Source organism: Salmo salar, chromosome ssa05 (assembly GCF_905237065.1).
Source record: "Salmo salar chromosome ssa05, Ssal_v3.1, whole genome shotgun sequence".
NCBI classification, from domain to species: Eukaryota; Metazoa; Chordata; class Actinopteri; order Salmoniformes; family Salmonidae; genus Salmo; species Salmo salar.
In genome coordinates, this window is record NC_059446.1 from 26127681 (window position 1) to 26155290 (window position 27610).

Below are 27610 nucleotides of genomic sequence, written 5' to 3' on the forward strand. Positions count from 1 at the left end.
TGATAATTCTCTTCACTGCTCTGTGTTGCTGCTGTCGGGAAGCTGGCTGTGTGATCCGGAGTGGCTGATGGAATTGCTTGCTGTCTTTGCATTGGCTGACCGCACAGCAGCACTGCTCGGTGTATTTTTAGCCATTGATGCAATTCATATTGCGGTGTGAGCGAGGCGACTCGGTCCACAGTCCCAGTAGGCCACACGGGAGTTACAGGGGGTAGCTGCACGTGTAGTGCTGGAGGTTTGAGACATAGACCGAAGGAGAGTGGGGGAGACTGACTACACAGCAAGTCAAGTAAAAATAAATAAACGGCATTATCGGGTTTTCACCGTCAGGTGCTGAGGCTGTAGCCTGAGGATTTTCCAATAGCCTACAGTTGTAGATTTATTGTTGGTCTATTTTAACACTGAGCAGCTTTGCAAATGGCAAGTCCCGCTGCAGATAGAGGACAACCACACCAGCGACATCCCCTCTCCGAATCGGCCTCGGAGCCCGCGTTTCTAGAAGCGCAGAAATGGATTGAGGTGAGTCACTGTCCTTATCAAACTCATACGGGCACGTTATTAGACTGCAGAATGACCAAATAGGCCTACAATTTACAGACTTGTAATTTGCCTAAAAGTCTAAAGCCCCGTCACGTTATCATATCATGTCACAAACGCACAGTAAACCATGCTAACCGGTTTTATTGCCAAGTCACCTGTTGAATAAATGACGCAAATTCGTCATCCCTATTGCCCTACGAACAGTAGCCTCTGCTGTGGAGCTGGGTGCGCGTTTGGTTGAAAACAAAGAATGCATCATCTGGAATGGATCTTTTTTTTGCCTCATTGCGAGCTTGTCGGACAATAATTGCACAAACGGGTTTTTGTTCTGTGAGAATTGAAATCACGGCATTCACTGGCCGCGTTGCACTTGGCTTTGTTAGACTGTGATTAGCTGTTACATTGTTCTATTCAACACATTGTTTTAGGTTGTTGTGATGTGAACTAAGCTTGGTAAACTAGGCCTACGTGAAATAACTTTGAGGCATTAGTTTCTATTCTTGACACTTATTTTAAAAACTGTAGATGATAATATTTAAAGCCTGTTATCCATTTCACCCTTTCAGCCTTTAACCCCCACAGACATGTACTTTATCAGAAGTTTGTGTACTTTATCACCATATGTATTGTTTTGAGCTTACACCATTATTGTTGTAGCATGTTAATATAATAATATATGCCATTTAGCAGACACTTATCACATTTGTTATGTATGGGTAGTCAACCTAGTGTAAAGCAGCCATTACTGGCCCTGTCTCCTTTGACTGAGAATGAGCCACACAGTTGAATAAGAGGAGGGCATAAACAACAGTTGGACAGGTCGTTCTCTGTCCTCTCAAGGGGACTGCTCACCTTACCCACATACACCTGGTGTCTGTCACTGGATCCCCTTGGAGGCATTGAGAGTTGATAAAGATCACTGGTTTTGAAGGAAACAAACAAGAGCCAAGCCCACTATTATCAGGTAAATTAAGAAGGTTTCATTTCTAGGCTTAATTTCTCAGCCATGAGTATATTTCTTAGCCGTTTCTGAGTGTTTGGCCTTGGATTGCTCTGACAGTAACACTGTACATTACAGTATACTTGATGGAACGCAATACCAACCAATGTATTAACTGTTTATTGCAGATTTCTAAACTTGATCTAAACGTATATGCTAATGAACAAGCTTATAGTTATAAACAAGGGGTCTCCAACAGGTCGATCGCGAGCTACCAGTAGCTTACAGACCACCTATGAGTAGCTCGGCAAACAATTCTGAAAGTACAGTGCATTTCGAAAGAACCCTTGACTTTTCCCACATTTTGTTACATTACAACCTTATTCTAAAATTGATTGAATAGATTTTTTTCCCCTATCAATCTACACGCAATACCCAATAATGAAAAACCAAAAACAGGTTTTTCGAAATTTTGTCAAAGGGATAAAAAACTCCCCCAGAAATATAATATTTACATTAGTATTCAGACCTTTTCCTCAGTACTTTGTTGAAGCACATTTGGCAGCGATTACAGCCTCTAGTCTTCTTGGGTATGACACTACAAGCTTGGCACACCTGTATTTGGGGAGATTCTCCCATTCTTCTCTGCAGATCAAATCAAATTTATTTATATAGCTTACATCAGCTGATATCTCAAAGTGCTGTACAGAAACCCAGCCTAAAACCCCAAACAGCAAGCAATGCAGGTGTAGAAGCACGGTGGCTAGGAAAAACTCCCTAGAAAGGCCAGAACCTAGGAAGAGACCTAGAGAGGAACCAGGCTATGAGAGGTGGCCAGTCCTTTTCTGGCTGTGCCGAGTGGAGATTATAACAGCACATGGCCAAGATGTTCAAATGTTCATAAATTACCAGCATGGTCAAATAATAATAATCATAGTAGTTGTCGAGGGTGCAACAAGTCAGTAACACAAGAGTAAGTGTCAGTTGGCTTTTTCATAGCCGATCTTTGAGAGTATCTCTACCGCTCCTGCTGTCTCTAGAGAGTTGAAAACAGCAGGTCTGGGACAGGTAGCACGTCCGGTGAACAGGTCAGTGTTTCAGCAGGTCTGGGACAGGTAGCACGTCCGGTGAACAGGTCAGGGTCCCATAGCCGCAGGCAGAACAGTTGGAACCGGAGCAGCAGCACGGCCAGGTGGACTGGGGACAGCAAGGAGTCATCAACCCAGGTAGTCCTGAGGCATGGTCCTAGGGCACAGGTCCTCCGAGAGAAAGAGAGAATTAGAGAGAGCATATTTAAATTCACACAGGATACCGGAAAAAACAAAAGAAATACTCCAGATGTGACAGACTGACCCTAGCCCCCCGACACATAAACTACTGCAGCATAAATACTGGAGGCTGAGACAGGAGGGGTCAGGAGACACTGTGGCCCCATCCGATGAAACCCCCGGACAGGGCCAAACAGGTAGGATATAACCCCACCCACTTTGCCAAAGCACAGCCCCCACACCACTGGAGGGATATCTCCAACTACCAACTTACCATCCCGAGACAAGGCCGAGTATAGCCCACAAAGATCTCCGCCACGGCACAACCCAAGGGGGGCGCCAACCCAGATCCTCTCAAGCTCTGTCAGGTTGGATGGAGAGCTTTGCTGCACAGCTATTTTTAGGTGTCTCCAGAGATGTTCGATCGGGTTCAAGTCCGGGATCTGGCTGGGCCACTCAATGACATTCAGAGACTTGTCCCGAAACCACTCCTGCGTTGTCTTGGCTGTGTGCTTAGGGTTGTTGTCCAGTTGGAAAATGAACCTTCGCTCTGGAGCAGGTTTTCATCAAGGATCTTTCTGTACTTTGCTCCGTTCCTCTTTTCCTCGATACATGATGCTGCCACCACCATGCTTCACCGTAGGGATGGTGCCAGGTTTCCTCCCAACGTGACGCTTGGCATTCAGGCCAAAGAATTTAATCTTTGTTTCATCAGACCAGAGAATCTTGTTTCTTATGGTCTGAGAGTCTTTAGGTGTCTTTTGGCAAACTCCAAGCAGGCTGTCATGTGCCTTTTACTGAGGAGTGGCTTCTGTCTGGCCACTACCATAAAGCCCTGATTGGTGGAGTGCTGTAGAGATGGGCGAACCTTCCAGAAGGACAACCATCTCCACAGAGGAGCTCTGTCATAGTGACCATCGGGTTCTTGGTTACCTCCCAGACCAAGGCCCTTCTCCCCCAATTGGGGACCTTCAATGCTGCAGAATTTTTATGTACACTTCCCCACATCTGTGCTTCGACACAATCCTGTCCCGGAGCGCTACAGACAATTCCTTTCAACCTCATGGCTTGATTTTTGCTCTGAAATGCACTGTCAACTGTGGGACTGTATATAGACAGGTGTGTGCTTTTCCAAATCATGTCCAATCAATTTAATTTACCACAGGCGGACTCCAAGTTGTAGAAACATCTCAAGGATGATCAATAGAAACAGGATGCACCTGAACTCAATTTCGAGCTAGCAAAGGTTCTGAATTCTTATGTAACTAAGGTAGATTGCTGAGAAAAATGTTTTGTTTAATACATTTTATAATAAGGCTGTAACGTAACAAAATGTGGAAAAAGTCAAGGGGTCTGAATACTTCCCGAAGGCACTGTACATGCAGTTTTCACGTGTTCCACCACAAACTGTCATTAACAAATCTCACAATTATCAGACACCTCAAGCTACCAGCTACTATCTAATCAACACAGCATTGACATTATCCCACCCCTGGTTAGCCACTATTGGCTTAAAAAGCCAAACCTAACACTATCTGCCAATTCATTTCCAGCAATATTGTTCCTGTCTGTATGTGTGGTGCGCATGTTTGTCGATCACTCAGTGTGTAGCCAGTTGTGATAACCTTCTTGTGGGTTGACAGAAATACTTTCCCCAAAACCTTCTCAATTAAATGTTAACTGCAAATCAAATGAAATTTTATTGGTCACATACACGTGTTTAGCAGATGTTATTGTGGGTAGCGAAATGCTTGTGCTTCTAGTTCCGACAGTGCAGTAATATCTAACAAGTTCACAACATATACCAAATCTAAGTAAAGGAATGGAATTAAGAATATATAAATATATGGACGAGCAATGTCAGAGTGGAGTAGACTAAGATACAGTAGAATAGTATAGAATACAGTATATACATATGAGATGAGTAATAAAAGATATGTAAACATTATTAAAGTGGCATTATTAAAGTGACTAGTGTTCCATTTATTAAAGTGGCCAATGATTTCAAGTCTGTGTATATAGGTAGCAGCCTCTCTGTGCTAGTGATGGCTATTTAATAATCTGATGGCCTTGAGATAGAAGTTGTTTTTCAGTCTCTCGGTCCCAGCTTTGATGCACCTGTACTGACCCCGCCTTCTGGATGATAGCAGGGTGAACAGGCAGTGGCTCAGGTGGTTGTTGTCCTTGATGATCTTTTTGGACTTCCTGTGACATTGGGTGCTGTAGGTGTCCTGGATGGCAGGTAGTTGTCCTCCGGTGATGCGTTGTGCAGACCGCACCACCCTCTGGAGAGCCCTGCGGTTGTGGAAGGTGCAGTTGCCATACCAAGTGGTGATACAGCCTGACAAGATGCTCTCAATTGTGCATCTGTAAAAGTTTGTGAGGGTTTTATGTGACAAGCCAAATTTCTTCAGCCTCCTAAGGTTGAAGAGGCGCTGTTGCGCCTTCTTCACCACACTGTCTGTGTGGGTGGGCCATTTCAGGGATGTGTACGCCGAAGAACTTAAAACTTTCCACCTTCTCCACTGCTGTCCCATCGATGTGGATAGGGGGATGCTACCTCTGTTTCCTGAAGTCCACGATCATCTCCTTTGTTTTGTTGAGATTGAGTGAGAGGTTATTTTCCTGGCACCACACTCCCAGATCCCTCACCTCCTCCCTGTAGGCTGTCTCATCATTGGTAATCAAGCCTTCTACTGTTGTGTCGTCTGCAAACTTGATGATTGAGTTGGAGGTGTGCTTGGCCACGCAGTCATGGGTGAACAGGGAGTACAGGAGGGGGCTGAGCATGCACCCTTGTGGGGCCCCAGTGTTTAGGATCAGCGAAGTGGAGGTGTTGTTTCTTACCTTCACCACCTGGGGGCAGCCATTCAGGAAGTCCAGGACCCAATTGCACAGGGCGGGGTTCAGACCTGTAGCCTCAAGCTTAATGATGAGCTTGGAGGGTACTATGGTGTTGAATGCTGAGGTATAGTCAATGAACAGCATTCTTACATAGGTATTCCTCTTGTCCAGATGGGATAGGGCAGTGTGATGGCGATTGCATCGTCTGTGGACCTATTGGGGCGGTAAGCAAATTGAAGTGGGTCTAGGGTGACCGGTGAGGTGGAGGTGATATGATCCTTCACTAGTCTCTCAAAGCATGATGACATAAGTGAGTGCTACGTGGCGATAGTCATATAGTTAACTTTTCATTCATGGGTACAAGAACAACGGTGGCCATCTTGAAGCATGTGGGGACAGCAGACTGGGATAGGGAGAGATTGAATATGTCCGTAAACACACCAGCCAGCTGGTCTGCGCATGTTCTGAGGACGTAGCTAGGAATGCCGTCTGGGCCAGCAGACTTGCGAGGGTTAACATGTTTAAATGTCTTTCTCACGTCGGCCACGGAGAAGGAGAGCCCACAGTCCTTTTTTAGCGGGCCGCGTCAGTGGCACTGTGTTATCCTCAAAGCGGGCGAAGAACATGTTTTGCTTGTCCAGGCGACGTGGCTGGTTATCCTTTTGTAGTCTGTGTGTAGACCCCCCCCCCCACATACATCTCGTGTCTGAGCTGTTGAATTGCGACTCCACTTTGTCTCTATACTGACGTTTTGCCTGTTTGATTGACTTGCAGAGGGAATGACTACACTATTTATATTCTGCCATATTCCAAGTCACCTTGCCATGGTTAAATGCGGTGGTTCGCGCTTTCAGTTTTGCGCGAATGCTGCCATCTAGCCACGGTTTCTGGCTAGGGAAGGTTTTAAAAGTCACAGTGGGTACAACATCTCCTATACACTTTCGAATAAAGTCAGTAACCGTCTCAGGGTATTCGTCAATATTATTCTCGGAAGCTGCCCGGAACATATCCCAGACCTCGTGATCAAAACAGTCTTAAAGTGTGGATTCCGATTGGTCAGACCAGCGTTGAATAGTCTTTAGCACAGGTACTTCCTGTTTGAGTTTCTGCCTATAGGAAGGGAGGATCAAAATGGGGGTCATAGTCAGATTTCCCGAAAGGAGGGCGTGGGAGGGCCTTGTATGCATCTCGGAAGTTGGAGTAACAGTGGTCGAGTGTTTTAGCAGCACGAGTACTACAGTCGATATGCTGACAGAATTTAGGCAGCCTTTTCCTCAAATTTGCTTTATTAAAATCCCCAGCTACAATGAATGCAGCCTCAGGATATATGGCTCCCAGTTTGCATAAAGTTCAGTGAAGTTCCTTGAGGGCCGTCATGGTATCGGCTTGAGGGGGGATATACACAGCTGTGACAATAACCGAAGAAAATGACCTTAGGAGATAATACGGTCTGCATTTTATTGTGAGGTATTCTAGGTCGGGTGAACAAAAGGACTTGAGTTGCTGTATGTTATCACAATTTACACCATTAGTCATTAATCATGAAACATACACCCCCACCCTTCTTCTTCCTGGAGAGATGTTTATTCCTGTCGGCACGATGAACTGAGAATCCAGGTGGCGGGACAGACTCCGACAGTATATCCCGAGAGAGCCATGTTTCCGTGAAACAGAGTATATTACAATCCCTGATGTCTCTCTGGAAAGAATAGTTCAGGTACCATGTACCTCTCCTTGTTTTGGGTCGGACTCTTGAATCAGTTCAATTGCCCTGGGTGGTGCGAAGAAAGGATCTGCTTTGTGAAAGTCGTATTCCTGGTCATAACGCTGGTAGTGCTGGTGAGTCACCACCGCTCTGATGTCCAATAGTTCTTTCCGGCTGTATATAATAACACAACATTTTCTGGGCTAACAATGTAAGAAATAATACATAAACTAATATACTGCAAAGTTTCCGAAGAACTAGAAGCGAGGCAGCCCTCTTGTCTGCGCCAAACTTGCCTTACCTGGCAGAAGTTTATCATGAGTAAGTACATCATTTGTATCTATTATGTTATTTGCGAACTTTGCCATGAAATGAGCAGCAGCAGTACAGAACCATTGCTAGACTGGCACATTAGAAGCACATTCCTCAATTGTTAGATGCGCAATTCAAGTAAATGTTTATATTTATGTTGTACAGTGTAAAATAAGTTAAATCATTTTTAAAAAGTTAAAGGGGGGAATTAAATTTAAAAAAAACATTTCCTTTGTTTTCACCCAGACCTAAAATAAGATTTCTTCTGTGATTTCAACATTGTATGGACTCAGAACATCCAATGTTGTTTCTATATGAACAATCATAATTTTAAGAGTGAAAAACTAAATAAATCTGTAGCCAAAATAATGTAACAGAACATAATTTGGGAAAATATAAAACATAATTTGGGGGGAAAAAATCACAGATTTTATAGGGCCTCCCGTAGTTGTTTATTAACCATTATTTTACCAGGTATGTTAACAAAACCTAGTGCAGTACTTTCTCTTTTACATTAAGGACCTGGGGAAGAGTTGCAGGGGAGAGGAGAAGAGAAGATTTAGCCTATTTGAAAGTTAGAAAAACATGAGTACCTCACCACGTATTTAAAAAAAAAAAATGTAAGTAGCTCTCATGCTATAAATGTTTGGAAACCCCTGTTCTAAACTAAATCAAATAACATTTTATTTGTCACATGCTTCGTAAACAACAGTCATAGACTAACAGCGAAATGCTTACTTACGGGTCATTTTCCAACAATGCAGAGTTAAAGATAATAAAAATAGTGGCACGAGGAATAAATTCACAGTGAATAACAAATAATAATAAAGAGTAAAAATAACATGGCTATATACAGGGAATAGAACATAACATGGCTATATACAGGAAGTAGAACATAACATGGCTATATGCAGGGAGTACCAGTACTGAGATGATGTGCAGGGGTACGATGTAATTGAGGTAGCTATGTACATATAGGTAGGGGTAAAGTGACTAGGCAACAGGATAGATAATAGACTGAGCTGTAGCAGCAGCGTATGGGGAGCAGTAGCAGCAGCGTGTGTATGTATGTGTGCGTGTGTGGCTTCAGTATACAGTGGGGGAAAAAAGTATTTGATCCCTTGCTGATTTTGTACGTTTGCCCACTTACAAAGAAATGATCAGTCTATAATTTTAATGGTAGGTTTATTTGAACAGTGAGAGACAGAATAACAACAAAAAATCCAGAAAAATGCATGTAAAAAATGTTATACAATTATTTGCATTTTAATGAGGGAAATAAGTATTTGACCCCTCTGCAAAACATGACTTAGTACTTGGTGGCAAAACCCTTGTTGGCAATCACAGAGGTCAGATGTTTCTTGTAGTTGGCCACCAGGTTTGCACACATCTCAGGAGGGATTTTGTCCCACTCCTCTTTGCAGAGCTCCCTCCACAGATTTTCTATGGGATTAAGGTCTGGAGACTGGCTAGGCCACTCCAGGACCTTAATGTGCTTCTTCTTGAGCCACTCCTTTGTTGCCTTGGCTGTGTGTTTTGGGTCATTGTCATGCTGGAATACCCATTTTCCATGCCCTGGCTGAGGGAAGGAGGTTCTCACCCAGGAGTTGACGGTACATGGCCCCGTCCATCGTCCCTTTGATGCGGTGAAGTTGTCCTGTCCCCTTAGCAGAAAAACACCCCCAAAGCATAATGTTTCCACCTCCATGTTTGACGGTGGGGATGGTGTTCTTGGGGTCAGAGGCAGCATTCCTCCTCCTCCAAACAGGGCGAGTTGAGTTGATGCCAAAGAGCTCCATTTTGCTCTCATCTGACCATAACACTTTCACCAGTTGTCCTCTGAATCATTCAGATGTTCATTGGCAAACTTCAGACGGGCATGTATATGTGCTTTCTTGAGCAGGGGGACCTTGCGGGCGCTGCAGGATTTCAGTCCTTCACGGCGTAGTGTGTTACCAATTGTTTTCTTGGTGACTATGGTCCCAGCTGCCTTGAGATCATTGACAAGATCCTCCCATGTAGTTCTGGGCTGATTCCTCACCGTTCTCATGATCATTGCAACCCCACGAGGTGAGATCTTGCATGGAGCCCCAGGCCGAGGGATATTGACAGTTCTTTTGTGTTTCTTCCATTTGCGAATAATCTGACCAACTGTTGTCACCTTCTCACCAAGCTGCTTGGCGATGGTCTTGTAGCCCATTCCAGCCTTGTGTAGGTCTACAATCTTGTCCCTGACATCCTTGGAGAGCTCTTTGGTCTTGGCCATGGTGGAGAGTTTGGAATCTGATTGATTGATTGCTTCTGTGGACAGGTGTCTTTTTTACAGGTAACAAGCTGCGGTTAGGAGCACTCCCTTTAAGAGTGTGCTCCTAATCTCAGCTCGTTACCTGTATAAAAGACACCTGGGAGCCAGAAATCTTTCTGATTGAGAGGGGGTCAAATACTTATTTCCCTCATTAAAATGCAAATAAATTTATAACATTTTTGACATGTGTTTTTCTGGATATTTTTGTTGTTATCCTGTCTCTCACTGTTCAAATAAACCTATCATTAAAATTGTACTGATTCTTTCTTTATCAGTGGGCAAACGTACAAAATCAGCAGGGGATCAAATACTTTTTTCCCCCACTGTGTGTGTGTGTGTGTGTGTGTGTGTGTCAGTTGAGACCAGTGTGTGTGCATAGTCAGTGCAAGAGAGTTAGTTTAAAAAGGGTCAATACTGACACACTCCCCACACTACCCACAGTCTGGGTAGCCATTTCATTCGCTTTCTCTGACACTGCTTGGTATAGAAGTCCTGGATGGCAGGGAGCTCGGCCCCAGTGATGTACTGGGCTGTACTCACCACCGTCTGAAGCACCTTGCGGTCGAGTGCTTTGCAGTTTCCGTACTAAGCAGTGATGCAGCCAGTAAAGAGGCTCTCAATGGTGCAGCTGTAGAACCTTTTGAGGATCTGAGGGCCTATGCCAAATATTTTCAGTTTTCTGAGGGGCCCTCTTTACAACTGTGTGGGTGTGTGTGGACCATGTTAATTCTTTAGTGATGTGGACACTGAGGAACTCTCGACCCGCTCCACTACAGCCCCATGGATGGGGTCGTGCTTGTCCCTCCATTTCCTGTAGTCCACGATCAGCTCCTTTCTCTTGCTGATGTTGAGGGAGAGGTTGTTGTCCTGGCACCACACAGCCAGGCCTCTGAGCTCCATATAGGCTGCCTCATCGCCGTCGGTAATCAGACCTACCACCGATGTGTGGTCAGCAAACTTGATGATGGTGTTGGAGTCGTTTACGGACACGCAGTCATGGGTGAACAGGGAGTGCATGAGGGGACAAAGCACACAACCCTGAGGGGCCCCAGTGTTGATGATCAGCGCGACGGATGTGTTGTTGACTACCCTCACCACGTACCCTCACCATGGCCCGTCAGGAAGTCTAGGATCCAGTTGCAGAGGGAGGTGTTCAGACCCAAGATCCTGAGCTTGGTGATGAGCTTGGAGGGGACTATGGTGTTAAATGCTGAGCAGTAGTCAATGAACAGCATTTTTACATAAGTATTCCTTTTGTCCAGGTGGGTGAGGGCAGTGTGGAGTGCAATATAGATTGTGTCATCTGTGGATCTGTTGGGGCGGTGTGCAAATTGGAGTGGGTCCAGGGTTTCTGGTCATGGCTCACATCAACACCATCATCCCAATCTTTCAAAGCATTTAATGGCTATAAATGTGAATGCTACGGGGCTATAGTCATTCAGGCAGTTCAATAGTCATTTAGGGGTTCTTGGGCATGGGGACTATGGTGGTCTGCTTGAAACAAGTTGGAATTACAAACCGGTTAGGGATTGGTTGAAAATGTCAGTGAAGACACTTGCCAGCTGGTTAGCGCATGCTCTCAATACGTGTCCTGGTATTCCGTCAGGCTCTGCGGCCTTGCGAATGTTAACCTGTTTAAAAGTCTTACTCACATCGGCTACAGAGAGCAAGATCACAAACTCGGCCGGAACAGCTGGTGCTCTCATGCATGGTTCAGGGTTGCTTGCCTCAAAGCGGACTTAGAAGGCATTTAGCTCGTCTGGTAGGCTCGCGTCGCTGGGCAGCTCATGGCTGGGTTTCCCTTTGTAATCCATGATAGTTTGCAAACCCTGCCACTCTCTTTAACGTCAAAGCCAGCGTACTTAGATTCGATCTTAGTCCTGCATTGACACCTTGTCTGTTTGATGGCCTATAAATAACCTTGTCGGAGGTTATTTCTTGTAAGAGTCCGGATTAGTGTCCCGCTTCTTGAAAGCGGCAGCTCTTTATCTCAGTGCGGATGTTGCCTGTAATCCATGGGTTCTGGTTGGGGTATGTACGTACAGTCTTTGTGGGGACGACGTTGTCGAGGCACTTATTAATGAAGCCAGTGACTGATGTGGTAAACTCCTCAATGTAATTGGATGAATCCTGGGAACATAACCTATAGCTTAGCATCAGGCTTCATTGGACCACTTCAGTATTGAGTGCATCACTGGTACTTTCGGTTTGAGTTTTTGCTTGCAAGCAGAAGGATAGAGTTATGATCTGATGTGCCAAAGGGAGGGTGAGGGAGGGCCTTGTAGGTGTGGTAGAGGTCGACCGATTAATCGGAATGGCCGATTTAATTAGGGCCGATTTCAGGTTTCCATAACAATCGGTAATCGGTATTTTTGGCCACCGATTTGCCGAATTTTCTTTTTTTTCTTTTCTTTATAAATGTAAAAAAAAATATTTAAATTTTTTAATAATTTTTAATGAGGCAAGTCAGTTAAGAACACATTCTTATTTTCAATGACGGCCTAGGAACGGTGGGTTAACTGCCTTGTTCAGGGGCAGAAAGACAGATTTTTACCTTGTCAGCTTGGGGATTCAATCTTGCAACCTTACGTTAACTAGTCCAACGCTCTAACCACCTGCTTTACGTTGCACTCTACGAGGAGCCTGCCTGTTACGTGAATGCACTAAGAAGCCAAGGTTAGTTGCTAGCTAGCATTAAACTTATCTTCTAAAAAAACAATCAATCAATCATAATCACTAGTTAACTACACATGGTTGATGATATTACTAGTTTATCTAGCCTGTCCTGCGTTGCATATAATTCGATGCGGTGCGCATTCGCGAAAAAGGACTGTCGTTGCACCAACGTGTACCTAACCATAAACATCAATCTCTTTCTTAAAATCAATGCACAAGTATATATTTTTAAACCTGCATATTTAGTTAATATTGCCTGCTAACATGAATTTATTTTAACTAGGGAAAATGTCACCTCTGCAACAGAGTCAGGGTATATGCAGCAGTTTGGGCTGCCTGGCTTTTTGCGAACTGTGTGAAGACTTTTTCTTCCTAACAAAGACAGCCAACTTCGCCAAACGGGGGATGATTTAACAAAAGCGCATTTGCAAAAAAAAGCACAATCGTTGCACGACTGTACCTAACCATAAACATCAATGCCTTTCTTAAAATCAATACACAGTAGTATACATTTTTAAACCTGCATATTTAGCTAAAAGAAATCCAGGTTAGCAGGCAATATTACCCAGGTGAAATTGTGTCAGTTCTCTTGCGTTCATTGCACGCACAGTCAGGGTTAATGCAACAGTTTGGGCCGCCTGGCTCGTTGCGAATGAATTTGCCAGAATTGTACGTAATTATGACATAACATTCAAGGTTGTGCAATGTAACAGGAATATTTAGACTTAGGGATGCCACCCGTTAGATAAAATACGGAACGGTTCCGTATTTCACTGAAAAATAAACGTTTTGTTTTCGAGATGATAGTTTCCGGATTCGACCATATTAATGACCTAAGGCTCGTATTTCTGTGTTTATTATATTATAATTAAGTCTATGATTTGATATTTGATAGAGCAGTCTGACTGAGCAGTGGTAGGCACCAGCAGGCTCGTAAGCATTCATTCAAACAGCACTTTCGTGCGTTTTGCCAGCAGCCCTTCGCAATTCTTCAAACATTGCGCTGTTTATGACTTCAAGCCTATCAACTCCCAAGATTAGGCTGGTGTAACCAATGTGAAATGGCTAGCTAGTTAGCCGGGTGCGCGCTAATAGCGTTTCAAACGTCACTTGCTCTGAGACTTGGAGAAGTTGTTCCCCTTGCTCTGCATGATTAACGCTGCTTCGAGGGTGGCTGTTGTCGATGTGTTCCTGGTTTGAGCCCAGGTAGGAGCGAGGAGAGGGACGGAAGCTATACTGTTACACTGGCAATACTAAAATGCCTATAAGAACATCCAATAGTCAAAGCTATATGAAATACCAATCGTATCGAGAGAGTCCTATAATAACTACAACCTAAAAGTTCTTACCTGGGAATATTGAAGACTCATGTTAAAAGGAACCACCAGCTTTCATATGTTTTCATGTTCTGAGCAAGGAACTTAAACGTTAGCTTTTTTACATGGCACATATTGCACTTTTACTTTCTTCTCCAACACTTTGTTTTTGCATTATTTAAACCAAATTGAACATGTTTCATTATTTATTTGAGGCTAAATTGATAGTATTTATGTATTATATTAAGTTAAAATAAGTGTTCATTCAGTATTGTTGTAATTGTCATTATTACAAATAAATTAAAAAAACCGTCCGATTAATCGGTATTGGCTTTTCTGGGTCCTCCAATGATCGGTATCGGCGGTGAAAAATCATAATCGGTCGACATCTAATGTGTGGGTGTGTGTGAACAAGGTTACTGATCGCTATTGTGATGTCCAGAAGCTGTTTCTGGTCGTAGGAAATTATGGCAGAGACATTATGTAAAATAAAAAATTCAGATCAGTGTAAAAAAAGCACACAAATTAGCAGAATTGGTCAGGAGCCACTGGCAATGATAGTGTTAAGTCTACTCTGAGTTCCAGACAGACAGCTCTTTGATGAGGGCATAAACGGTTGTTGTGCTGATTAACTATAGTCACAGGGTTTTTCCTAGCCAATGACTATGTTGGTCAACCATTTGACACCTCCCACTAAATGGTGGAATGAAATAACTCATCTCAAGGTTGCTCAAATGAAAACACCTTACTTTCCACAAAGTAGATAAGGGAATGAAATGTGAAATGCTGATATGATTAGATATTTCTTATCAACATATTTTCATATTGACTTTAGACAAACATCAATATTGAATTCTATTGACATGAATTGAATCACACAATGTTACAAGCACACATCAAACAAATTAGAGAGGGTTCAGGTATGCTGGTTGGAAATGGTTGGATATTTCTTCCCTCTTGAATAACCATACTTTTTTCTTGCTCAGTGCTTTATTTTGACATTTCTCTTATCCCTTCTCTCACTCAGCATGGGCATGTTGCGTTACCTTCTTCAACAATACTGTGAGTGTATTCTATTATGACAGGCTGAAATGGAATGTGATATTTTTTATTATTTTTATTTAACCTTTATTTAAGTGGGCAAGTCGGTTAAGAACAAATTCTTATTTACAATGACGGCCTACACCGTACAAACCTGGACGACGCTGGGCCAATTGTGTGCTGGCCCAATAGACTCCCAAACACAGCCGGATGTGATACAGCCTGGTTTCAAACCAGGGACTGTAGTGACGCCTCTTGCACTGAGATGCAGTGCCTTAGACCGCTGCGCCACTCGGGAGCCCTGATATCATCCACTTGTCATTGGGTGATACCATTCAGAAGATATCACTGTTTGTAGTAGGCAAATATTCTGAGAGCGTTGATACAGTGGGGTTGTTATGATGGGCTATGTGTTGATAATGAAAATTTGATTTACTAACTTAATTAAACTCTGATTTCTGAAAATAAGTCACCACGTGGCTCCATTCATACACCATTTAATAATTTATCAGGAAATCTGAGGAATTACACTTTATTTGTTCCGTGCTTGGGTTCACTGTTGGTCGATGAACGTGGAGATGATTCTTAAAACAATGGAGGGAAAAGGTTCCCCCAATGGTCTTCTTAATGTGGACCATGGTTTTAAATGAATGAAAAGTGCAGAGCAACAACCATGCCCATCCCTTATCATCTATCTGCATACAGTCGTGGCCAAAAGTTTTGAGAATGACACAAATATTAATTTCCACAAAGTTTGCTGCTTCAGTGTCTTTAGATATTTTTGTCAAATGTTACTATGGAATACTGAAGTATAATTACAAGCATTTCATAAGTGTCAAAGGCTTTTATTGACAATTACATGAAGTTGATGCAGAGTCAATATTTGCAGTGTTGACCCTTCTTTTTCAAGACCTCTGCAATCCGCCCTGGCATGCTGTCAATTAACTTCTGAGCCACATCCTGTCTGATGGCAGCCCGTTCTTGCATTATCAATGCTTGGAGTTTGTCAGAATTTGTGGGTTTTTGTTTGTCCACCTGCCTCTTGAGGATTGACCACAGGTTCTCAATGGGATTAAGGTCTGGGGAGTTTCCTGGCCATGGACCAAAAATATCAATATTTTGTTCCCCGAGCCACTTAGTTATCACTTTTGCCTTATGGCAAGGTGCTACATCATGCTGGAAAAGGCATTGTTCGTCACCAAGCTGTTCCTGGATGGTTGGGAGAAGTTGCTCTCGGAGGCTGTGCTGGTACCATTCTTTATTCATGGCTGTGTTCTTAGGCAAAGTTGTGAGTGAGCCCACTCCCTTGGCTGAGAAGCATCCCCACACATGAATGGTCTCATGATGGTTTACTGTTGGCATGACACAGGACTGATGGTAGTGCTCACCTTGTCTTCTCCGGACAAGCAGCTTTTTTTCTGGATAACAATTGGAAAGGGGATTAATCAGAGAAAATTACTTTACCCCAGTCCTCAGCAGTCCAATCCCTGTACCTTTTGCAGAATATCAGTCTGTCCCTGATGTTTTTCCTGGAGAGAAGTGGCTTCTTTGCTGCCCTTCTTGACACCAGGCCATCCTCCAAAGGTCTTTGCCTCACTGATGCACTCACACCTGCCTGCTGCCATTCCTGAGCAAGTTCTGTACTGGTGGTGCCCCGATCCCGCAGCTGAATCAACTTTAGGAGACTCCTGGCGCTTGCTGGACTTTCTTGGGCACCCTGAAGCCTTCTTCACAACAATTGAACCGCTCTCCTTGAAGTTCTTGATGATCCAATAAATGGTTGATTTGGTGCAATCTTACTGGCAGCAATATCCTTGCCTGTGAAGCCCTTTCTGTGCAAAGCAATTATGACAGCACGTGTTTCCTTGCAGGTAACCATGGTTGACAGAGGAAGAACAATGATTCCAAGCACCACCATCCTTTTGAAGCTTCCAGTCTGTTATTTGAACTCAATCAGCATGACAGTGATATCCAGCCTTGTCCTCATCAACACTCACACCTGTGTTAGCGAGAGAATCACTGACATGTCAGCTGGTCCTTTTGTGGCAGGGCTGAAATGCAGTGGAAATGTTTTTGGGGGGATTCAGTTCATTTGCATGGCAAAGAGGGACTTTGCAATTAATTGCAATTCATCTGATCACTCTTCATAACATTCTGGAGTATATGCAAGTTGCCATCATACAAACTGAGGCACAGACTTTGTGAAAATTAATATTTGTGTCATTCTCAACTTTTGGCCACGACTGTACATTTGACATTTGTTCTTACAGATGCATGGCATGCTATACTAATGAAGTGTAGTGGAAGAAGACACTGTATAATCTGCAAGTGGCAGAGGGGGACCAGACTTAGTGAGAGCACTCTGTCTCTGCCTGGTAGGGAAAGTAAGAAACAGACAGAGAACAAAGAGACCAAACAGTGGGAATAACTGTCACTACTACATTCCATGATGTCCTCCTATGTTGAGTGCATTGTTTTCCCCCTTCCTATAGGCTGGAGTGATGAGTTCCGAGAGGGTTGAGGGGTTTTTGTCTGGTTGTCTTTAGGTGGATGAGTGTGAGTAGTTAAGACCCAGAAGCATGCTGTAAGCCTACCACTAGCTGCTAGGAAAGAGGAAGTGAGTAGATTAAGGATTTCTAAATCTCGAATCAACCCCGAGCCCTAAACCCAAGGCACTTTTGTAGATCTGAAAGGATGGGATAAGTGTATGAAAAGCAATATGACAACATTTACACTAAGTGTTAGGGGACAAGATGGAGCTATTGGCCATGTTGCTTAGCTACACCTATCCATACCTCACAGATGGCCATAAGTGCATCGAGAGAAGAGGCTAGGGTTCTATTTGGGTTTGGATGGATTGAATAATGGAGTATTATAATGTGTTTTTAAAGATAACCTTCATACAGTGGGTGTTGGTGGGTGTGAGAATGAAAAAAAAAACATCAACCTTCCTGTAGATATTTTCAGCTGTTCATGGGAGAACAAAAGTTTCTTAATTCATTTCCATTGCCCACAAATACATTTTCTATGCAAATTACGTAACGTTCTGCTTATTCACTTCTGGTGAAAAACCTTAGTTACAGTAGTGGAACAACCAATCAATAATGCTCTAATCAATTAAATGAAGTACAGTACAAAAATACTATTGATGAAGATACAGTAGGATTTATTCAAAATAATCTAATAGATTTTCCAAATCATGTACAGTACCAGTCAAAAGTTTGGACACCTACTCATTCGAGGGTTTTTATTTTATTTTTGCTATTAATAGTGAAGACATCAAACTACGAAATAACACTTATGGAATCATGTAGGAACCAATAAAGTGTTAAACAAATCAAAATATATTTTATTTTAGATTCTTCAAAGTAGCCACCTTGATGACAGCTTTGCACACTATTGGCATTATTTCAACCAGCTTCATCTAGAAATGCTTTTCCAACACTTGAAGGTATTCCCACATATGCTAAGCACTTGTTGGCTGGTTTTCCTTCACTCTGCGGTGCAACTCATCCAAAACCATCTCAATTTGGTTGAGGTCGGGTGGCCAGGTCATCTGATGCAGCAATCCATCACTCTGCTTCTTGGTCAAATAACCCTTACACAGCCTGGAGGTGTGTTGGGTCATTGTCCTGTGAAAAACAAATGATAGTCCCACTAAGTGATGTGGTAGCCATTCTGGTTGTGTGCCTTGAATTCTAAATAAATCACTGACAGTGTCACTAGCAAAGCACCCCCACTCCATCGCACCTCCTCCTCCATGCTTCACGGTGGGAACCACACTTGCGGAGATCATCCGTTCACCTACTCTGCATCTCACAAAAACACAGCGGTTGGATCCAAAAATCAGAGATTTGGACTCATCAGACCAAAAGACCGATTTCCACCGGTCTAATGTCCATTGCTCTGGTTTTTTTGGCCCAAGCAAGTCTCTTCTTCTTATTGGTGTCCTTTAGTAGTGGTTTCTTTGCATCAATTCAACCATGAATGCCTGATTCATGCAGTCTCCTCTGAACAGTTGCTGTTGAGATGTGTCTGTTACTTGAACTCTGAAGCATTTATTTGGGCTGCAATTTCTGAGGCTGGTAACTCTAATGAACTTTTCCTCTGCAGCAGAGGTAACTCTGGGTCTTCCTTTCCTGTGGCGATCCTCATGAGAGCCAGTTTCATCACAGCGCTTGTTTGTGACTGCACTTGCAGAAAAGTTCTCGACATTTTCCTGATTGACTGACCTTCATGTCTCAACTCTGCTTGTTTGAGCTGTTCTTGCCATAATATGGATTTGGACTTTTACCAAAATCAAATCAAATTTTACTGGTCACATACACATGTTTAGCAGGTGATATTGCAGGTGTTGCAAAATGCTTGTGCTTCTAGCTCCGACAGTGCAGTAATATCTAACAATTACACAACATATACCCAATACACACAAATCTAGTAAAGGAATGGAATTAAGAATATACAAATATATGGATGAGCAATGTCATAGATTTTGAATAAGATACAGTGGAGTAGTATAGGATACAGTATACACATATGAGATGGGTAATGCAAGATATGTAGACAAAATGACTAGTGTTCTATTATTAAAGTGGCCAGTGATTTCAAGTCTATGTATATAGGTAGCAGCCTCTGTGCTAGTGATGGCTATTTAACAGTCTGACGGCCTTGAGATAGAAGCTGTTTTTCAGTCTCTCGAACACAGCTTTGATGCACCGGTACTGACCTGTACTGATAGCCCTATCTTCTGTATACCAACCCTACCTTGTTACAACACAACTGATTGGCTCAATCGCATTAAAAAGAAAATTAATTCCGCTATTTAAGTGTTAACAAGGCACACCTGTTAATTGAAATACATTCAGGTATACCTCATGAAGCTGGTTGAGAGAATGGCAAGAGTGTGCAAAGCTGTCATCAAAACAAAGGGTAGCTACTTAGAAGAATCTCAAATATTAAATATATTTTGATTTATTTGACACTTTTTTGGTTACCCTGGAATGAGTAGGTGTGTCCAAACTTTTGACTGGTACTGTATAACAAGTTGTTTAAGCAAACAATTAGTTCACCAGCGTCAGGTAACACGTACTCCACTTGCACACACGCACTCGACACACACACTTGCATAGTCTCGACCATTCACACAAAGATAAAAGCCCTGAAAGTAAGAAACTAATGACTAAAACTTCAACTATGATCTTCTTAATCGTGCAGGAAGACTTCTGTTGAGATTTTATTTTTGACCATCAACAGATTTTCTCCCCTCATGCAACATTCTGTTTAGTTCTGGGGGAAATTTGTACAATTTAGCTTATTTTGCCTAAATTGCAATAGGAGAACCCCCCAATTAGAGGGTATGGTGGAGTTAATTGTTATGTTGCTAATCCCAATCCTTTGATCTACAAGTGCCTATGGGGAGAGTTCAGCCCTAGGGGGATTGGAATTGGGCCTAGTAAGCATACTCCTGTCGTCCTAGGTGGGATTGACAGATGGGTTAAAACACCAGTGTGTGTCTGTTTTTGTATTTGTCTTTGCTTGTGCATTTGTCTGTATGATATGCACTAGGATATCCACTGTGCATGCGTCTCTTTCTATGTGGTTTGTATGCACGTGAGTGTGTGTTACTTTTCTCTGAATGGTTATCTATGCTTCCCTGTCCTCTATACCATTTTTTTGTCGATCTTTGTGATCAGGCTGGGGAGCACATTCATACCTGTCCCATGCCTGAGGTGGACCCTGTGTGAGGGAGGGCGAGTAGGGGAATGTCAATCTGCAGTGCGACAAACACGCACATACACAGAGGAGATGGGGCTGCAACTGCATTCACTCAATCTCCATCAGGGCGGGTTTAACAGCATGCCACTTTAGCATATCCATTAGAGGTCGGCCGATTATGATTTTTCAACGCCGATACCGATTATTGGACAACCAAAAAAGCCGATGCCGATTACATCGGGCAATTTATTTTTTTTTTCTTATTTTTTTTAAATATATATATATATATATTATTTATTTATTTATTTGTAATAATGACAATTACAACAATACTGAATGAACACTTATTTTAACTTAATATAATACATCAATAAAATCAATTTAGCCTCAAATAAATAATGAAACATGTTCAATTTGGTTTAAATAATGCAAAAACAAAGTGTTGGAGAAGAAAGTAAAAGTGCAATATGTGCCATGTAAGAAAGCTAACTTTAAGTTCCTTGGCATATACCATGACTCTGTTGCAAGAGAAGTGACACAATTTTCCTAGTTAGCAGGCAATATTAACTAAATATGCAGGTTTAAAAATGTATAGGTGTGAAATTGATTTTAAGAAAGGCATTGATGTTTATGGTTGGGTACACGTTGGAGCAACGACAGTCCTTTTTCGCGAATGCGCACCGCATCGATTATGTGCAACGCAGGACACGCTAGATAACTACACATGGCTGATGATATTACTAGTTTAACTAGTGATAATGATTGATTGTTTATTATAAGATAAGTTTAATGCTAGCTAGCAACTTACCTTGGCTTCTTACTGCATTCGCGTAACAGGCAGGCTCCTCGTGGAGTGCAATGTAAGACAGGTGGTTAGAGCGTTGGACTAGTTAACCGTAAGGTTGCAAGATTGAATCCCCGAGCTGACAAGGTAAAAATCTGTCGTTCTGCACCTGAACAAGGCAGTTAACCCACCATTCCTAGGCCGTCATTGAAAATAAGAATGTGTTCTTAACTGACTTGCCTCGTTAAATAAAGGTGTAAAAAAAACAACAACAAATCGATGTCCAAAAATACCGATGTCCGATTGTTATGAAAACTTGAAATCGGCCATTCCGATTAATCGGTCGACCTCTATTATCCATCCTTACAGTGGCTAGCACACCTGGTGCCACAGAGCTATACACTGTCTAAAAGTGTTTCCCTCTGAGCGGCAGCAGTCAGTTTGTTATTGTTTGGGTTGAGAGTCGGGATGCTCCGTCTTCACCTCACTAGCTTCACTTCACTTGTATCCTCAATCCTAATCTGGATTACGGAGGTGAAGTCTACTGGTCATGCTGCTATTGCTATGTACCATTGCTTTGTGGGATGTAGAGAGACCTTGTTACAGTGTATTAGCTGCTGACGTCCGCTTCTTACTGTTATTATAGTTTGTTTTGTACTGAAGTAAAGTTTTACATTGTCATAAATCATTGCGGTTTTATCACAAATTGAGCCACAGATTTAAATGATACCCTTATCCCAGCAAACAGTTTGGAAATGTTTCAGCCAGGAAGGAATTCTAGTTTCCTGTAAGACATGACAGAAAAAGCACCCTCTTCCATCAAGCAGAACTTTGTTTTGAACCATGGAGGTGTTCTTCTAGGACTGGGAACTGCCAGGGACGTCACAATACTTAAGTGCCGATACGATATGTATTGCAATTCTCACGATTTTATATGTATTGCGATTCAATACTGTGTATTGCTATTTGATGTTCCAAACATATTGCTCACCATGTGTCTGCTGCAGAGAGAGAAGAGAGAGCCACGAGAAAATTTGTTTTGTTCAGTCATGGAAATAAAAGTGTTAAACAAATTAATGCAGGTACAGTCAATAGCACAACAATAATATTTCGATATTGTCAAAACGATACATTATATTGTCAAAAATAATATCCCAATATGTAACTAAAGTTTCCCCCCCATCTATGTTTCTTCCTCCTATTCAACACCAGAAGTCCTGTTAGGTTTGTTCCCAGAATAGGCCTGTCATCATAGGAAAGTGAGCTGCTTCCTTCTCTGGGCACATAAACAAAGGGACATTTCAAGTTAGTGTTGAGGCGTGTACCAGCTGCTGAGTAGAAATATACACCTACTTCTGAATCAGGCATCGCTGTGTTCTTTTCCTATTCAACAGTTTAGGGTCGTCATCGTACAGTATTGTTCCAAACGAATGAGTCAATTGTTGGCTTTATACCAGACAGACATGCATACAGGATAGTCAAACAGATGGGAAGATAGGTGGAGTGATCTCTCAGTATCGTGTATGATTTTAATTGGGGCATTGAGACTGAGATGGCCTCTTAGTTTACTGAGCTAAGGCTCATGGGAGCTGGACTCTTTCTAGACTGCCGAGGGAGGCACTAGAACCTGCGCAGTGTGTCTCCGTCTGCAGTGGGACAAAGACACACACACACACACACACACACACACACACACACTGAAGTAACCTGCACAGTGTGTCATTATCTGCAATAGAACACATACTCAGTGCACTGACACTTACTGTATAATCCAATTGCTCTTTGTGTCTTTGGAGAAGCCCTGTCTATTTTTCCTATGGTGATTGGGTGACATTTGAATAGGAAATTAGGCGTCTCCTTCACTGCTGCTCTTTGACACAGCGCGTTCAGAGTGATGTGATAATGTTATACACACATACGTTTCTACATAAGGACTGGTTCCAGTGCGATTCCAACAAATGGTCTTGTTGGTATTAGAGCAGTGATCACCAACCTTTTCTGAGTCGAGATGCAAGCCGAGATCTACCGCTCAGATGTTTTATTTTTTACATGACTTAATCCTATGCAACATTAACAAATTGTAATAAATTCTGTAGCAATTCTGAGATTGTATTTTAATACGTTAAGTATATGAGCACACTGGTAATGGACAATTTGTTGTATCACTTGTGACGCACCGCTGAGTGAGCATAATAATGAGCTCTTTTTTTATTGGACTGATGGAATGCATGTGATTGTCAGTCTGAGGGGAGGGAGGGAGCAGCGATGAGGCTGACTCTCACCTGACTCACCGTCCCTCCACCCTCCTTCCCTCCACTGAGAAAAGGGAACACAGTCTTCCAGCTGATGGTGAAACTCAAGTCGCACTGCATTATTTCTGCCTCATGCAGAAATGTATGTTGTTACTCCTATGACCAAAGAAAGTTAAATACTCCTCGATATAAAAAAAACGTAAGCTTACTATGGTATATTCATTCATTGCAGCTGCAGTGCTGGATGTAGCATAAATGGAGGTAGGGAGAACTCACATTTTATGGCTTAGAAGAATGTTGAAAAAAGTGCTGAATAACAACTTAAAGAGAAACTTACTCATAAAAACAGCAGGTTATTTGCTGTATTTGTTGTCTCTCTCTAGTCATGGTTTTAAACGTTTTGAAATCTCACAGTATCACACAGCTACTTTGTGTGCTTCTCTTATTGTGATGACCAGATTGACCCCATTTTGAGTACATGTTTTAGATTTTCTGTGCATTCAAGGATTCTTTTTACAGTCTGTGGTTCGAGTAAACTGTGAAGACACGGTTATCTGAGCTATCTGATTGGCCAGCGGTAGGCCTAAAGGTGCACTTGATTTACTATCTGGGCCTGCCGGGTAGGCAGAGTTTTACCTTCAGACACATGAAATGGTTCCAAATAGAATCACTTTGCCTTCCCGGCGCTAGGGCTGCTGACCATTAGAGGGTAAAGTTCAGGCAGTATTAGCGCAACAGGCTTATTTGCATGCTTGGTTTATTAAAGTTATTATTTATTACTTCTATCAATAAGCCTTTGATTCACAACATCTCTTCTGTTCTTGTCGCACCCCTCATCCCTTCTAATCCGTTGGAGATCCAAACATGGAACCCAAACCCTGAACCAATTATATTAATATGGGGACAGGTCGAAAAGCATTAAACATTGATGGAAATTTAGCTAGCTAGCTTGCACTTGCTAGCTAATTTGTCCTTTTAGCTAGCTTGCGGTTGCTAGCTAATTTGTCCTGGGATATAAACATTGAGTTGTTATTTTACCTTAAATTCACAAGGTCCTCTACTCCGCCAATTAATCCACACATAAAACGGTCAACCGAATAATTTCTAGTCATCTCTCCTCCTTCCAGGCTTTTTCTTCTCTTGACTTTATATTGCGATTGGCAACTTTCATAAATTAGGTGCATTACCGCCACCGACCTCGTTCATCTTTCAGTCACCCACGTGGGTATAACCAATGAGGAGATGGTACGTGGGTACTTGCTTCTACAAACCAATGAGGAGATGGGAGAGGCAGGACTTGCAGCGCGATCTGCATCAGAAATAGAGCTGACTTCTATTTTAGCCCTTGGCAACGCAGATGATCGTTGGCGCGTGGGAGCAGTGTGGGTGCAATAATTGAATAACATGTATATCTACATTTATTTTGCAACGCTCGCGCACGCGGTGTAGTCAGCCTGTAAAACCAAGTTGATTCAAATGATCTTTTCGGCTTAACCCAACTCAGTTATACTTGGGAGGAACTGTCCTTTTGGTAGAAATTCTGCAATGGTGAGATACCCAAACGGGCCTAGAGGAGCGAAAATGATGACCGCCCACTATGAATGGTGCCTTTCAGACCAGTGCTGGGTTGGTTTCCATTGTTGATGACACACACACACACACACACACACACACACACACACACACACACACACACACACACACATGATTCAATACCCACCCCAACATTCCTAAGCTCCTGAATTCAACCACCTCATTCACACACGTATACACATACTCCCCCCTTCAGCTAGTCCCCCATGGCAACAATGCGCCCTGTCACCAGCTCTGGAAAGTGACACAATCGTCCCTCAGCTGACTGGCATGTGCCGGGTCTCCACTGCCCCAGGCCTCTGCCCTGACAGACAATGTAATAGCAACAGCTCTAAAACACTACAGATCACTTTACCCTGAGACAGATTAAGCCATCTTGGACTATAAAGCTCTTGAGATTCTTTGGGAAATCGGTGTAAAATGTGTAGTCTCACTACTTTGATTTTACCTCTAAAATATGTGCTATAATATATTTTTGCAACTACTTTGTGTGCTTCTCTTATTGTGATGACCAGATTGACCCCATTCTAAGTACAGGTTTGATTTTCTCTCAAGTAGTTTCTTTGTCAAGTATTTAGCAACTTGGAAATGTTGCTGAAACAGGCCCCCATCCAACATAGTACTTAGTGCAGTTAGCCTAAGCTATGGAACTATCAGTGTCTCTGACACCTGCCCCTGTAAAGTGGATGAGGGAAGTTGCAGGGCAGTGGGTGAATGAGCTTAACCAGGTCCATGAAGGTCTAGGGAAGCCGTCCCACTGCTATGGGAAGCTCATTCTGTTGTTAGCTACACTGCCCACAGTGTACTAAAAGTAAAAATGTGCATGTTAGCTGTGTTACCTTTCTTAGCATTGTTAGCCTGTTAGCATGGGTTACAAGCTAATGTGAGCAGAAATGAGCTAAATAGTCATAGAAATGCTTAACAAAAGGCCAAGGTCTGGATGTTCTTAAGGCAAGGGAACAGTAGCCAGGAGACACTCACATGTGAGTAGACAAATACAAAATGCTGAGTTGAAATAAGACACTTGTAGCTAGCAGAGCATGTCTTCCTCCCTCCTTGCAAATGGCTGAGCTTCTTGACCTTGTTTCTTTCATATTAGTAATGTTATTTTCAGCAACCGTTTAGCTGCTTCAATCTCTGTGAGAGAATTGAAATAAGAAAACTTACTAGTAGGTAGATACTCTGTCTAGCCTATATCATGGCCATGTTGTTTCTACCCCCCTTCTCTTTAGAGACTATCTATTTGTCTTCCCACATCTCATTCATTTTACTATTGACTTAAAACCAGTAGTCATTATTTGCATGAGAATAAATGTCTGCTTCTGTCTCACTTTTTCTCACATTCTTTCTGTCTCCTGTCTGTCAGAATCAGTAATCTAGTCCCCTGGGTACTCTCACTGTCTGTATCACTCATGTCACTAGAGCTGTATGAAGTATTAGCCTACTTCATGAATGGCCACTCTTGTAGAGAAATAGAAGATTAGAAGTGTGGTTGGCTTATCAATTATCTACCAGCATGGAAAAATGATACACCAATACCCCACCCCACCCCCACTGTTCTCACAAAAATGGTTATAGGGTAAATGACCTGTATTTGTTTTTGTACACTTTTATAGCCAATTTATTACATGGAATTGTGACGATGTTCCAGACATTCTCAGTAGAACTGGATTTGAAATCTCAGTCCCACCTGTACTGATTCAGTGATGGGGAGCGACTGAGACTGGGTCATTAAGTTGGAACTCTTGTTCAACTTTACCGAATGTCCTTCCATGAGTGGTTAGTCTTTATTAGAGGTCGACCGGCATGGCCGATTTAATTAGGGCGGATTTCAAGTTTTCATAAAAATCGGTAATCGGCATTTTTGGACGCTGATTATGGCCGATTACATTTCATTCCATGAGGAAACTGCGTGGCAGGCTGACCACCTGTTACGCGAGTGTAGCAAGGAGCCAAGTTTAATGCTAGCTAGCAATTTATCTTATAAAAAACAATCAATCTTCACATAATCACTAGTTAACAACACATGGTTGATGATATTACTAGGTTAACTAGCTTGTCCTGCGTTGCATATAATCAATGCGGTGCCTGTTAATTTATCATTGAATCACAGCCTACTTCGCCAAACGGGTGATTTACCAAGAGCACAATCGTTGCACGAATGTACCTAACCATAAACATCAATGCCTTTAAACCTGCATATTTAGTTAAAATAAATTCATGTTAGCAGGCAATATTAACTAGGGAAATTGTGTCACTTCTCTGTCAGACTTTTAGTGTATTTGAGGTTTTAAAAAGGCTTCTGAAGTTTGTCATGTC

General features: G+C 42.5%; 1 protein-coding gene across 7 annotated transcripts in view; it reads left to right on the plus strand.

The window, feature by feature from the left end:
* LOC106604545 (LIM and calponin homology domains-containing protein 1) overlaps window positions 1-27610 on the plus strand; it is a 155935-nt gene continuing 128325 nt past the window's right edge. For 6 of the 7 annotated variants that reach the window (XM_014199288.2, XM_045718015.1, XM_045718018.1 and 3 more), the window contains exon 1: window positions 2-519. In XM_014199288.2, coding sequence (XP_014054763.2) covers window positions 418-519 — 102 coding nt within the window. In that variant the 5' untranslated portion in view covers window positions 2-417. Of the gene's footprint in view, window positions 520-27610 lie in introns of all 7 variants that reach the window. The other variant, XM_045718017.1, reaches the window with a different exon arrangement.